The sequence below is a fragment of the Haemorhous mexicanus genome, chromosome 36 (genome assembly GCF_027477595.1).
Source record: "Haemorhous mexicanus isolate bHaeMex1 chromosome 36, bHaeMex1.pri, whole genome shotgun sequence".
Taxonomy (NCBI): Eukaryota; Metazoa; Chordata; class Aves; order Passeriformes; family Fringillidae; genus Haemorhous; species Haemorhous mexicanus.
In genome coordinates this window covers 987,145-1,000,661 of record NC_082376.1, presented here as the reverse complement: position 1 = coordinate 1,000,661, position 13,517 = coordinate 987,145, and the positions used below count along the sequence as shown (strand labels likewise).

General features: G+C 66.4%; 3 protein-coding genes across 3 annotated transcripts in view; 2 read left to right on the top strand and 1 right to left on the bottom strand.

Moving 5' to 3' along the window:
* Nucleotides 1-202: 202 nt before the first annotated feature.
* On the top strand, nucleotides 203-5,479 carry QPCTL (glutaminyl-peptide cyclotransferase like). Its single transcript, XM_059872442.1, is given in 8 exon segments — nucleotides 203-445; nucleotides 850-1,011; nucleotides 1,997-2,296; nucleotides 3,224-3,373; nucleotides 3,964-3,996; nucleotides 3,998-4,064; nucleotides 4,659-4,769; nucleotides 4,852-5,479. Coding segments are annotated over 8 exon segments (1,197 nt in total). The 5' UTR covers nucleotides 203-217; the 3' UTR covers nucleotides 4,998-5,479.
* Nucleotides 5,480-6,063: 584 nt separating this feature from the next.
* LOC132341162 (delta-like protein 3) lies at nucleotides 6,064-11,436 on the bottom strand (the record flags this gene model as incomplete). The annotated part of the gene is given in 12 exon segments (XM_059872489.1): nucleotides 6,064-6,137; nucleotides 6,272-6,353; nucleotides 7,131-7,419; nucleotides 7,421-7,587; nucleotides 8,865-8,934; nucleotides 8,936-9,189; nucleotides 9,626-9,760; nucleotides 9,861-9,923; nucleotides 10,038-10,232; nucleotides 10,738-10,792; nucleotides 11,192-11,254; nucleotides 11,257-11,436. Coding segments are annotated over 11 exon segments (1,506 nt in total), but the record flags the coding sequence as incomplete, so codon positions are not given.
* A 1,472-nt stretch (nucleotides 11,437-12,908) lies between these two features.
* LOC132341161 (galectin-4-like) overlaps nucleotides 12,909-13,517 on the top strand; it is a 3,628-nt gene continuing 3,019 nt past the window's right edge. The window contains 1 exon segment of the mRNA XM_059872488.1: nucleotides 12,909-13,027. Coding sequence (XP_059728471.1) covers nucleotides 12,909-13,027 — 119 coding nt within the window.

Sequence of the window (13,517 nt, the reverse complement as noted above, 5' to 3'; positions counted from 1 at the left end):
TGTCCCTCTGTCCCCTCCCCGTGTCCCTCTGTCCCCTCCCCGTGTCCCTCTGTCCGTCCCTCGCCGCCCCACGTGGGCGTGTCCTCCGTCTCCAGCCCCGCCCACCACCCAATCCCCGCTCTCCTCGTCGCCCCGCGCAGCCCTGCCCATTTACGCCCCGCCCCTCGCCATCCATTGGTCCGCGTCGGCCCCGCCCCCCGGAGGCCCCGCCCCCGCCATGCGCCATCTCCCGCCCGGGCCGCGCCGCGCCCGGGCCGCGGGTTCGAGTCCGGGCCCGGCCCCGGTGCCGCCGCCGGTACCGGAACCGGGGCCGGGCCCGTTCCGGGGGCTCCTCCCGCGGCCCCCGCGCCCGGCCCGGCCGCTGCTGCCGCTGCTGCCGCTGCTGGCGGCCGCCGCCGTCCTGTTGGTGTGCTGGCCCGGCGGGGAGCGCGGGGCGAGCGGGCCGGTGAGCGCGGGGGGGAGCGGGGGGTACCGGGGGGGAAACGGGGGGGGGGTAACGGGGGTACCGGGGGGGGGAAAGGGGGGGTACCGGGGGGTTAAAGGGGGGATACCCGGGGGGTTAAAGGGGGGGGATAACGGCGGGGAAACGGAGCTTCCGGGGGGATACCGGGGGGGATACCGGGGGGGATACCGGGGGTACCCGGGGGGTTAACGGGGGGAGTTAACGGGAGCCCACCCCCCAAACCTTTCGGGACCCCGCCGAAACCACTCCAGGACCCCCCAAAATGCCCCCAGGACCCCCCAAAATGCCCCCAGAGCCCTCCAGGACCCCCCAAAATCCCCCCAGGACCCCCCGGGACCCCCCCGGGACCCCCCAGACCCCTCCAGGACCCCCCAAAATCCCCCCAGGACCCCCCAGAGCCCCCCCGGGACCCCCCCGGCCCCCTCTCGGACCACGCCCTGCGGAGCCTCCTGGCCCACCTGGACCCCGCCCGGCTCTGGGGGTCCCTCCTGAGACCCCTCCTGCACGAGAGGGTCCCGGGGGGGCCCGGCAGCCGCGCCGCCCGGCAGGTGAGACCCCCAGGTACACGTGGGGACCCCCAGATACACCTGAGGAACCCCGAAATACACCTGGGGACCCCGAAATCCCCCCCCCGGGACCCCCAAATACACACGGCGACCCCCAGATACACCTGGGGACCCCCAGATCCACCTGGGGAACCCCAGATACACCTGGGGACCCCAAAATCCCCCCCCGGGACCCCCAGATCCACCTGGGGACCCCCAGAACTGCCCAGAGACCCCCCCGGGACCCCCAAACCTCCTCAAATCCACCTGAAATCCCCCTGAGATCTCCCCAAATTCCCCCAAACCCCTCCCAGACCCCCAAATTTCCCCCTCAAATTCCCCCGGCCCCCCCAGCTGTGTCCCCACCTGTCCCACCTGTCCCCACCTGTCCCCATGTCCCCACCTGTCCTCACTGTCCCCAGCACATCCTGTCCCCACTGTCCCACCTGTCCCCACTGTCCCCACTGTCCCCACCTGTCCCCACTTGTCCCACCTGTCCCCACCTGTCCCCAAGTCCCCACCTGTCCCCACTGTCCCCACCTGTCCCCACCTGTCCCCATGTCCCCACCTGTCCCCACTGTCCCCAAGTCCCCACCTGTCCCACCTGTCCCCACTGTCCCACCTGTCCCACCTGTCCCACCTGTCCCCACTGTCCCCACCTGTCCCACCTGTCCCACCTGTCCCCAGCACATCCTGTCCCACCTGTCCCCACCTGTCCCACCTGTCCCCACTGTCCCCACCTGTCCCCACCTGTCCCACCTGTCCCCAGCACATCCTGTCCCACCTGTCCCCACCTGTCCCACCTGTCCCCACCTGTCCCCACTGTCCCCAAGTCCCCACCTGTCCCACCTGTCCCCAGCACATCCTGTCCCACCTGTCCCCACCTGTCCCCACCTGTCCCACCTGTCCCCACTGTCCCCACCTGTCCCCACCTGTCCCCACTGTCCCACCTGTCCCAGCTGTCCCCACCTGTCCCACCTGTCCCCAGCACATCCTGTCCCACCTGCGCTCCCTGGGCACCCGCTGGCACCTGGAGCTGGACACCTTTGCGGCGGCCACGCCCCGCGGGCAGGTGACCTTCAGCAGCGTGGTGGCCACGGCGGCGCCGGCGGGCGCGCGGCGCCTGGCGCTGGCCTGCCACTACGACACCAAGGTGCTGCCACCTGGCCGCGCACCTGGCGGCGCACCTGAGCCCTTCGTGGGCGCCACCGACGCCGCCGTGCCCTGCGCCCTCCTGCTGGAGCTGGCATCGGCCCTGGACACGCACCTGAGCAGGAGAGCAGAGCAGGTGAGCACACCTGGGGACAGCTGGGGACAGGGACAGCTGGGGACAGGTGGGGACAGGTGGGGACAGGGACAGGTGGGGCCCTGCGCCCTCCTGCTGGAGCTGGCATCGGCCCTGGACACGCACCTGAGCAGGAGAGCAGAGCAGGTGAGCACACCTGGGGACAGCTGGGGACAGGTGGGGACAGGGGCGGGTGGGGACAGGGACAGGTGGGGACAGGGACAGGTGGGGCCCTGCGCCCTCCTGCTGGAGCTGGCGCCATCCCTGGACACGCACCTGAGGAGCAGGGAGGGGCAGGTGAAGACAGGTGGAGGCACCTGGGGACAGGTAGGGGACACCTGGGGGGCACCTGGGGACAGGTGGGGGACACCTAGGGTTGGCTGGGGAACACCGGGGAACAGGTGTGTGGCAGGTCAGGTGTGCCAGGCCAGGTGTGCCAGGCCAGGTGTGCCCAGGTGTGCCCCAGGTGTGCCCAGGTGTGCCAGGTGTGACGCAGGTGTGACACAGGTGTGCCAGGTCTGTGCCCAGGTGTGCCCAGGTGTGACGCAGGTGTGACACAGGTGTGCCAGGTGTGCCAGGTGTGACGCAGGTGTGCCCCAGGTGTGCCCCAGGTGTGCCCAGGTGTGACACAGGTGTGCCAGGTGTGTGCCCAGGTGTGACGCAGGTGTGCCCAGGTGTGATGCAGGTGTGCCAGGTGTGCCCAGGTGTGTGCCAGGTGTGCCCCAGGTGTGCCCAGGTGTGCCAGGTGTGTGCCCAGGTGTGTGCCAGGTGTGCCCCAGGTGTGCCCAGGTGTGACGCAGGTGTCCCCGCAGGCCCCCCCCGTGACGCTGCAGCTGTGCCCCAGCTGTGCCCCAGGTGTGACACAGGTGTGCCAGGTGTGTGCCCAGGTGTGCCCAGGTGTGCCCAGGTGTGACGCAGGTGTCCCCGCAGGCCCCCCCCGTGACGCTGCAGCTGCTGTTCCTGGACGGGGAGGAGGCGTTCGGCACCTGGAGCGAGAGCGACTCCCTGTACGGGGCCAGGCACCTGGCGGGGACAATGGCGGCCAGGGGACACCCCGCGGGGTCAGAGGTCACCGCCATGGTCAGTGACACGGGGACAGGGACGGGGGACACAGTGACAGGGACATTGGGGACACCCCGCAGGGTCAGAGGTCACCGCCATGGTCAGTGACACAGGGACAGGGACACGGGGACAGGGGCACGGGGACAGGGACACGGGGACATTGGGGACACCCCGCAGGGTCAGAGGTCACCGCCATGCTCAGTGCCATAGAGGGGACACTGACCCTGTGGTTGTGTCCCTGTCCCCATGTCCCCAATGTCCCCACGATGTCCCGACAGTGTCCCCAATGTCCCCACAGTGTCCCCACGATGTCCCCATGTCCCCACAATGTCCCCCGTGTCCCTGTGTGTCCCCAATGTCCCCATGATGTCCCGACAGTGTCCCCAATGTCCCCACAGTGTCCCCACAGTGTCCCCACGATGTCCCCCGTGTCCCTGTGTGTCCCCTGTGTCCCACGGTGTCCCCAATGTCCCCTGTGTGTCCCCAATATCCCCACAGTGTCCCCAATGTCCCCTGTGTGTCCCCTGTGTCCCCACGGTGTCCCCCAATGTCCCCTGTGTCCCCACAGTGTCCCCACAGTGTCCCCAGAGTGTCCCCTGTGTCCCCAGAGCCTGCTGGTGCTGCTGGACCTGCTGGGTGGCCCCGGCCCCCGCCATCCACAGCCACTTCCCGCAGAGCCACCGCTGGTTCCTGCGCCTGCGCGGCATCGGTGCGACAGGAGGGGACAGCGGGGACAGCGGGGGGACAGGGCTGGGACAGCGGCGGGGGACAGCGGGGACAGCGGGGACAGTGAGGGGACAGGGCTGGAACAGCGAGGGGACAGCGAGGGGACAGCGCGGGGATGGGGCGGGGCCAGGGCGGAGGGGCGGGGACGATGGGGAAGGGTGGGGACAAAGGGGCGGGATGGGGACAGTGACCTGTCACCCGTGTCCCCATTATGTTCTCCGTGTCCCCGATGTCCCCAATGTCCCCGTGTCCCCACTGTCCCCACGATGTCCCCAATGTCCCCGATGTCCCCACTGTCCCCACGATGTCCCAGTGTCCCCAGTGTCCCCACGATGTCCCCACTGTCCCCATGCCCCCATGTCCCCGATGTCCCCGATGTCCCCACTGTCCCCACTGTCCCCACGATGTCCCAGTGTCCCCAATGTCCCCACGATGTCCCACTGTCCCCAGTGTCCCCACTGTCCCGATGTCCCCGTGTCCCCACTGTCCCCACGATGTCCCAGTGCCCCCATGTCCCCGATGTCCCCACTGTCCCCACTGTCCCCAGTGTCCCCACGATGTCCCCGTGTCCCCTCAGAGCAGCGCCTGCGCCGCCTGGGCTTGCTGCAGTCGCCGCCGCCGCCGTTCTTCCGCCTCGGCCCCGCCCCGGGGCCCGTCGAGGACGACCACGTGCCCTTCCTGCGCCGAGGTGACGCCCCCAGGTGTCCCCTCCCTGTCCCCGGGGTCCCCAGTGTCCCCCCAGGTGTCCCCAACGTCCCCTGTGTCCCCAGGTGTCCCGGTGCTCCACGTGATCCCGACGCCGTTCCCGCGGGTGTGGCACACCCTTGGGGACACCGAGGACAATCTGCACCCCCCGACCGTGCAGGACCTGGCCAAGGTCCTGCTGCTCTTCGTGGCCGAGTTCCTGCAGCTCTGACCCCAAAAACCCCAAAAACCCCAAAAATGACCCAAAAATGACCCCAAAAAATCCCAAACCCAAAACAACCCCCAAAACACGCAAAAAAAACCCCAAAAAATCTGAAAAAAACCCCAAAAAATCCCAAAAATCCCCCCGGACCTGGCCAAGGTCCTGCTGCTCTTCGTGGCCGAGTTCCTGCAGCTCTGACCCCAAAAACCCCAAAAATGACCCCAAAAATCCCAAACCCAAAATAACCCCCAAAACACGCAAAAAAACCCCAAAAAATCTGAAAAAAACCCCCAAAAAATCCCAAAAATCCCCCGGACCTGGCCAAGGTCCTGCTGCTCTTCACGGCCGAGTCCTGCAGCTCTGACCCCAAAAAACCCCAAAAACCCCAAAAACCCCAAAAATTACCCCAAAAAATCCCAAACCCAAAACAACCCCCAAAACACGCAAAAAACCCCCAAAAAATCTGAAAAAACCCCAAAAAAATCCCAAAATCCGCCCGGACCTGGCCAAGGTCCTGCTGCTCTTCGTGGCCGAGTTCCTGCAGCTCTGACCCCAAAAACCCCAAAAATTACCCCAAAAATGACCCCAAAAATCCCAAACCCAAAACAACCCCCAAAACACGCAAAAAAACCCCAAAAAATCTGAAAAAAACCCAAAAAAAATCCCCAAAATCCCCCCGGACCTGGCCAAGGTCCTGCTGCTCTTCACGGCCGAGTTCCTGCAGCTCTGACCCCCAAAAAACCCCAAAAATGACCCCAAAAATGACCCCAAAAAATCCCAAACCCAAAACAACCCCCAAAACACGCAAAAAAACCCCAAAAAATCTGAAAAAACCCCCAAAAAATTCCAAAAATCCCCCGGACCTGGCCAAGGTCCTGCTGCTCTTCGTGGCCGAGTTCCTGCAGCTCTGACCCCAAAAAAACCCCAAAAAACACAGAAATTACCTCCAAAAAAAATTCCAACCCCAAAAAAAACCCAAAACACACAAAAAACCCCAAAACCCGCCAAAAAAACCCCCAAAACCAACAAAAAACACCCCAAAAGCGAACAAAAAAACTCAAATAAACACCAAAAAACCCAAAACCACGAAAATTTTCCTTTTATTGCTGGGAAATGGGGGCGCACCTGAGGTCACACCTGAGGTCACACCTGAGGGGTGAAAGAGGGGTTAAAGAGGGGGGTCTGGGGGTCCCGGGGGTCTGGGGGTCCCGGGGGTCTCGGGGGGGATTTGGGGGGTCCCGGGGGGTCTCGGGGGGGGGATTTGGGGGTCCCGGGGGTCTCACCCTGGTGGCCGAGGGTCTCTGGGGCCGCCGCTCCGGCCCGGGGGGGCTCAGCCGGGGGGTCCCCCCCGTGTCCGCCGGGGTCCTGGGGCCAAAATCCGCCGTGAGACCCCCCCAGAAATCCCCAAATCCCCCCCAGAAACCGCCGGGACCCCCCCCAGAAATCCCCAGATGGAACCTGGGACCCCCCAAAATCCCCTTGGAACTCTCAGAGACCCCAAACCCCCCCAAAATCCCCGCCTGGAACTCCCAGGGAGACCCAAAAATCCCCAAAATCCTCTTGGAACTCACAGGGAGACCTGAAACCCCAAACTGCCCCAAAACCCCCAAATCCCCCCAAAATGCCCCAAAACCCCCAAACCTCCCCAAACTGCCCCAAAACCCCCAAACTGCCCCAAAACCCCCAAACCTGGAACCCTAAACTGCCCCCAAAACCCCCAAACTGCCCCCAAACCCCCCAAACTGCCCCCAAACCCCCAAAACTGCCCCCAAACCCCCCAAAACTGCCCCTAAACCCTAAACCCCAAAACCCCCCAAAATCGCCCCAAACCCCCAGATCACCCCGAACTGCCCCTAAACCCTGAACCCCCAAACCCCCCAAAATCGCCCCAAACCCCCCAGATCATCCCGAACTGCCCCTAAATCCCCCAAACTGCCCCAAACCCCCAAACCCCCTGAACTGCCCCTAAACCCTGAACCCCAAAACCTCCCCAAAATCGCCCCAAACCCCCCAGATCACCCCGAACTGCCCCTAAACCCTGAACCCCCCAGACCCCCCAAACTGCCCCAAGCCCCCAAACCCCCCGACCTGCCCCAAACCCCCCGACCTGCCCCAAACCCCCCGACCTGCCCCAGAGCTCACCTGCCCCCTCTGCGCCTCCTGGCCACGGCCAGCCCCACGCCCGGCCCCAGCAGCAGCAGCGGGAGCGCGCACAGCGCAGCGGCGCCGCCGCCCGGGGCGCTCCCGCCGCACCTGCGGCCAGGTGAGGGGGCCGGGGCGCGCCCACCGGCTCCTCGCAGCGGCCGCCCATGAAGGCGGGCGGGCAGGCGCACACCGGGCCCGAGAAGTGCGTGAAGCAGGTGCCGCCGTTGGCGCACGGGTTGGGCGCGCAGGCCCCGGCGCGGCGGCGGCAGCGCGGGCCCGCGAAGCCCCAGCGTGCAGGTGCAGCTGAAGGCGTTGGCCCCGTCCTGGCAGGTGCCGCCGTGCGCGCACGGGTTCGGGCTGCAGTCGTCCGCGTTGTGCTCGCAGCGGCGGCCCGAGAAGCCCGGCGGGCAGCGGCACAGCGGCGACAGGCCCCGCGAGTCGCGACAGTGGCCGCCTACAGGGGGGGAATGGGGAATTGGGGGGAATTGGGGGGGAATGGGGAAAAAATGGGGGAAATGGGGAAAAATGGGGAAATGGGGAAAAATGGGGGGGAATGGGGGAAAATGGGGAATGGGGGGAAATGGGGAAATGGGGGAATGGGGGAAATGGGGGGAAAAGGGAAAAATGGGGGGAAAATGGGGAAATGGGGAAAATGGGGAAAAATGGGGGAATGGGGAAATGGGGGGAATGAGGGGAATGGGGGAAAATGGGGAATGGGGGGAATGGGGGGAAATGGGGGAAATTGGGGGGAAATGGGGCAAATGGGGAAAAATGGGGGAAAATGGGGAAAAATGGGGGGAAATGGGGAAAAATGGGGGGAAATGGGGAAATGGGAGAAATGGGGAAAAAATGGGGGAAATGGGGGAAAATGGGGGAAATGGGGGAATTGGGGGAATGGGGGAAAATGGGGATATAGGGGAAATGGGGAATGGGGAAAAATGGGGAAGTGGGGGAATTGGGGGAAAATGGGGAAATGGGGGTTTTTGGGCTGTTTTGGGGATTTTTGGGGTCATCTCTCACCGTTGAGGCAGTAGTGAGGGTTTTGGGCTGTTTTGGGGGCATTTCTCACCATTGAGGGGTTTTTAGAGTGTTTTTTTAGGGGTTTTGGGCTGTTTTTGGGCCGTTTTGGGTCCTTTCTCACCGTTCAGGCAGTAGTGGGGTTTTTGGGGTGTTTTTGTGGGTTTTTGGGCTGTTTTGGGGCTGGTTTTGGGCTGGTTTGGGCCGTTTTTGGGCTGTTTTTGGGCTGTTTTTGGGTCCTTTCTCACCGTTGAGGCAGCAGTGGGGTTTTTGGGGTGTTTTTGGGGTGTTTTTTGTGGGTTTTTGGGCTGTTTTTGGGCTGGTTTTGGGGTGTTTTGGGCTGTTTTGGGTCCTTTCTCACCGTTCAGGCAGCAGTGGGTTTTTGGGCTGGTTTTGGGCTGTTTTTGGGGCTGTTTTGGGCTGTTTTTGGGCTGTTTTGGGCCGTTTCTCACCATTCAGGCAGCAGTGGGGTTTTTGGGCCGTTTTTGGGCTGTTTTTGGGGTGTTTTTTGGGCTGGTTTGGGCCGTTTCTCACCGTTCAGGCAGTAGTGGGGTTTTTGGGGTGTTTTTGGGGTGTTTTTGTGGGTTTTTGGGCTGTTTTGGGTCCTTTCTCACCGTTCAGGCAGTAGTGGGGTTTTGAGGTGTTTTTGGGCTGTTTTGGGCCGTTTTTGGGCTGTTTTTGTGGGTTTTTGGGCTGTTTTGGGTCCTTTCTCACCATTCAGGCAGTAGTGGGGCTCACACCGATCCGCCCGGCGCTCGCAGTTGGAGCCGCGGAAGCCGGGGGGGGCAGCGGCAGCTGTACCCGGGGGGGGTCCCGGGGGTCCCGGGCCGGGGGTCGGGGGCGCAGGCGCCGCCGTTGAAGCAGGGCCCGAGGGCGCACGGGGAGGGGGGCACCTCCGGGAGGGGGTACGGGACCCCCAGGACCCCCGGGAGGGCAGCGGGGACCCCTGGAACCCCCAGGAGGGGCTCGGGGACCCCCGGGATGGGCTCGGGGACCCTCGGGAGGGGCTCTGAGATCGCCGGGAGGGCAGCAGGGACCCCTGGGAGGGCAGCAGGGACCCCTGGAACCCCCAGGAGGGGCTCGGGGACCCCCGGGATGGGCTCGGGGACCCTCGGGAGGGGCTCTGAGATCGCCGGGAGGGCAGCAGGGACCCCTGGGAGGGCAGCAGGGACCCCTGGGAGGGCAGCAGGGACCCCTGGGAGGGGCTCTGAGATCGCCGGGAGGGGCTCGGGGGACCCCCGGGTTGGGCTCTGGGACCCCCGGGAGGGCAGCAGGGACCCCCGGGATGGGCTCGGGGACCCCCGAGAGGAGCTCGGGGACCCCCGGGTTGGGCTCAGGGACCCCCGGGAGGGGCTCAGGGACCCCCGGGGGCGGCTCGGGGACCTTCAGGAGGGCCTCGGGACCCTCGGGAGGGCAGCAGAGACCCCCGGGATGGGCTCAGGGACCCCCGGGAGTGGCTCTGGGACCCCCGGGACCCCCTGGAGTGGCTCGGGGACCCCCGGGGGCGGCTCCGGGCCCGGGAGGCGCCGGCCCGGCGGGAGCGAGGATGAGGAGGGGGCTCCGGGGGTCGCTGCCGGTGTCGCCGGGGGGGCGCAGCCGCTGCCGGGACCCTGCGGGGACAGCGACGTTACCGGGACCGGGGGGGGTCCCGGGGGGGGTCCCCGGGGGGTTCCGGGGGGGTCCCGGGGGGTCCCGGGGGGTCCCACTCACCGAGCAGACGCCGCTGGGGGCGCAGGCGCTGTGGGGGGCACAGGGACCCCCCCGACACCCCCCCTGAGGGGACAGAGGGGGGGTCAGGGGACCCCGAACCCCTCGGGGGGGTCCCGGGGGGGGTCCCAAGGAGAGGAGGGGGTGTCAGGTTTATTTTGGGGGTGGGGGGGGACTCACGGGGGGCGCAGCAGCGGCTCCAGCAGCGTCGGGGGGCGCAGGGGGGGCAGCGGGGGCAGCGGGGGGCGCGGGGGGGGGGAGGGCAGCGCAGGCGGGCCCCGAAGCGCAGCCCCCCCCCCGCCCCCCCCCCGCCAGGGCCCCCCGGCCTCAGGCGCGGCCGCGACACCGCGCGGCCCAGGAGCCGCAGGGGGGGGCCTGGGGGGGGGGGGTCAGCACGGCCGAGACCCCCGAGACCCCCCCGGACCCCCCGAGACCCCCCCGGACACCCCCGAGACCCCCCGAGACCCCCAGGCCCAATTTACCCGAACCCCTCCCCCAAATCTCCCTTTGATCCCCGCCCCAAAATCCCCCCCAGGACCCCCAAAATCCCCCCCGAACCCCCAAATTTCCCCCCAGGACCCCCAAAATCCCCCTCAACCCCAAAATCCCCCCCGAACCCCAAATTCACCCCCCTGAGACCCCAAATTTCCCCCCAACCCCATTCCCCCCTCCAAGACCCCAAAATCCCCCCCCAAGACCCCAAATTTCCCCCCAGGACCCCCAAATTTCCCCCCAACCCCATTTCCCTCCCCAGGACCCCCAAATTTCCCCCCAGGACCCCCAAAATCCCCCCCAACCCCAAATTTTCCCCCCAAAGCTGAAATTTCCCCCCCTCAGGACCCCCAAATTCGCCCCCCGGACCCCAAGTCCCCTCCCTCACCGGGGGCTCCGCTCTCCTCCAGCCGCCAGGACTCGACCACGAGCGAGACGCTGCCCTGGGGGGGGGGCGGCGAATTTGGGGAGGGGTCTCGGGTGAGGGGAGGGGTCGCGGGTTTGAGGGGGGGGCAGCGAATTTGGGGGGGGTCTCGGGTTTGGGAGGGGTCTCGGGTTGGGGGGGGAAGGGAATTTGGGGAGGGGTCTCATCCTTCCTGGCTCCTGGGGTGGGGCTCAGATTTGGGGGGGGGTCTCGGATTTTGAGGGGGGTCTCGGATTGGAGGGAGTCTCACATTTGGGGAGGGGTCTCGGGTTTGAGGGGGGGGCACCGAATTTGGGGGGGTCTCGGGTTTGTGGGGGGTCTCGCATTTTGGGGGGGGTCTCGGGTTTGGGTGGGGGGTCTCGCATTTTGGGGGGGGTCTCGCATTTTGGGGGGGTCTCGCATTTTGGGGGGGTCTCACCGGCCAGGGGAAGGCCAGGGGCAGGCGCAGCGTGCGGGGGGGCTCCGGGCGCGGGGGGGGGCCCCGGGGGGGCTCTGCGCGACCCCCAGGCCGCAGCCCCTCCCCCCGGGGGGGCGCAGGCACAGCCGGAACTGGAGGCGGCACGAGGGGCGACCCCCCCGCAGGGACCCCCGGGACCCCCCCGCGCCGACAGCACCCGCAGCTCCAGGACCCCCGAGGGGCGAGCCTGGGGGGAGGGGCGGAGTGACCCCCGGGACCCCCGAGTGACCCCGGGACCCCCGAAATTACACCCGGGACCCCCGAAATGACCCCAAAGTGACCCGGGACCCCCGAAATTGCCTCCGGGACCCCCGAAACGACCCCGAAATTGCCCCAGGACCCCAAATCCTCCCCCGAGACCCCAAAATTGCCCCCAGGACCCCCGAGGGGCGACCCCGGCGATCCCGAGAGACAAAATTACCCCCGGGACCCCCGAAATTACCCCAAAATTACCCTCGGGACCCCCAAAATCCTCCCCAGGACTCCAAATTACCCCCGAGACCCCAAAATTCCCCCCCAGAGCCCAAAATTCCCCCCGAGATCCCAAAATTCCCCCCAGGACCCCCAAAATCTCGCCCCAAGACCCCCCAAAATTCCACCCAGGACCCCCAAAATCTCGCCCCAAGACCCCCCAAATTCCCCCCAGGACCCCCAAAATCTCGCCCCAGGACCCCAAATCCCCCCCCCCAGCCCCCGAATCCAAGCCAAACTCCCCCCAGGGACCCCCCAAACCCCCCCCAGGACCCCCCCCCAATTCCCCTCCCCCTCACCGGGGCGGGGCCGAGCAGGAGGAGGAGGAGGGGCAGGAGGGGGAGGGGCGGCATGGCCGGGCCTGGGGGTCCCGGGGGTCCCGTCGGGGCCGGGGCTCGCCGGGCTCTGAGCCCCCCGCGCCGCCCCCAGACCCATTTGAAGGGGTAAAAGCCCCGCCCACTGAGCCTGAACCACGCCCCCAAGCTGCCAAAAAGGAATTGGGACCCAAAAAAGGAATTGGGACCCAAAACCTCCCAAATCTGCCCCAAAACGGGGGATTCAGCCCCAAAAATGCGGATTGGGCCCCAAAACCTCCCAAAAACGGGGATTCCGCCCCAAAGCTGCCCCAAAACTGCAGATTCAGCCCCAAAACCTCCCAAAAATGCGGATTGGGCCCCAAAACCTCTCAAAAAGGGGATTCAGCCCCAAACCTGCCCCAAGAGGGGATCATGCCCCAAAACCCCCCAAACCCACCCAAAACTGTGGATTCAGCCCCAAAAAGGGAAATTCTGCCCCAAAACCTCCCAAATCTGCCCCAAAATGGGGGATTCAGCCCCAAAAATGCAGATTTGGCCCCAAAACCTCCCAAAAAGGGAAATTCTGCCCCAAACCTGCCCAAAGAGGGGATCATGGCCCAAAACCCCCCAAACCCACCCAAAACTGCGATTCAGCCCCAAAAAGGGAATTCAGGCCCCAAACCCCCCCAAACCCGGGGTTCTGCCCCAAACCCGCGGGTTCCCCCCCCCCACTGCCCCTCCCCCACAGCAGCGCACTCCCGGCTCCATTTTTTCCTTTATTTGCCCCAAATCGGGGCCGGGACCCCCGGACCCCCCTCCCCCATTCCCCCTCCCCCCCTCGGGAATCCGGGGTGGGGGAGGGGAGGGAACCGCGGCTGTCCCCCCCCCCCCCCCGCGCTGTCCCGCTGGCGATGATGTCACGGGTGATGTCATCGATGACGTCACTGCTGCTTGGAGCGCGGCCAGAGGCGCCCGGCCAGGGAGCCCAGGAGGCCCCGGGCGGCTTCTTGCCCTGGGCCAGCTCGGCCAGGCGCTGCTGCTCCTCCTGCCGGGGGGACAGGTGTGCCCAGGTGTGCTCAGGTAACCCCCAGGTGTGCCCAGGTAACCCCCAGGTGTGCCCAGGTAACCCCCAGGTGTGCCCAGGTGTGCCCAGGTAACCCCAGGTACCCCCCAGGTGTGTGCCCCACCCCTGCCAGCTCGGCAGGCGCTGCTGCTCCTCCTGGCCGGGGGGACAGGTGTGCCCAGGTGTGCCCAGGTAACCCCCCAGGTGTGCCCAGGTAACCCCCAGGTGTGCCCAGGTAACCCCCAGGTAACCCCCAGGTGTGCCCAGGTAACCCCCAGGTGTGCCCAGGTACCGCCAGGTGTGCCCAGGTAAGCCCCAGGTGTGCCCAGGTAACCCTCAGGTGTGCCCAGGTAACCCCCAGGTGTGCCCAGGTGTGCCCAGGTAACCCCCAGTGTGCCCAGGTGTGCTCAGGTAACCCTCAGGTGTGCCCAGGTAACCCCCAGGTGTGCCCAGGTGT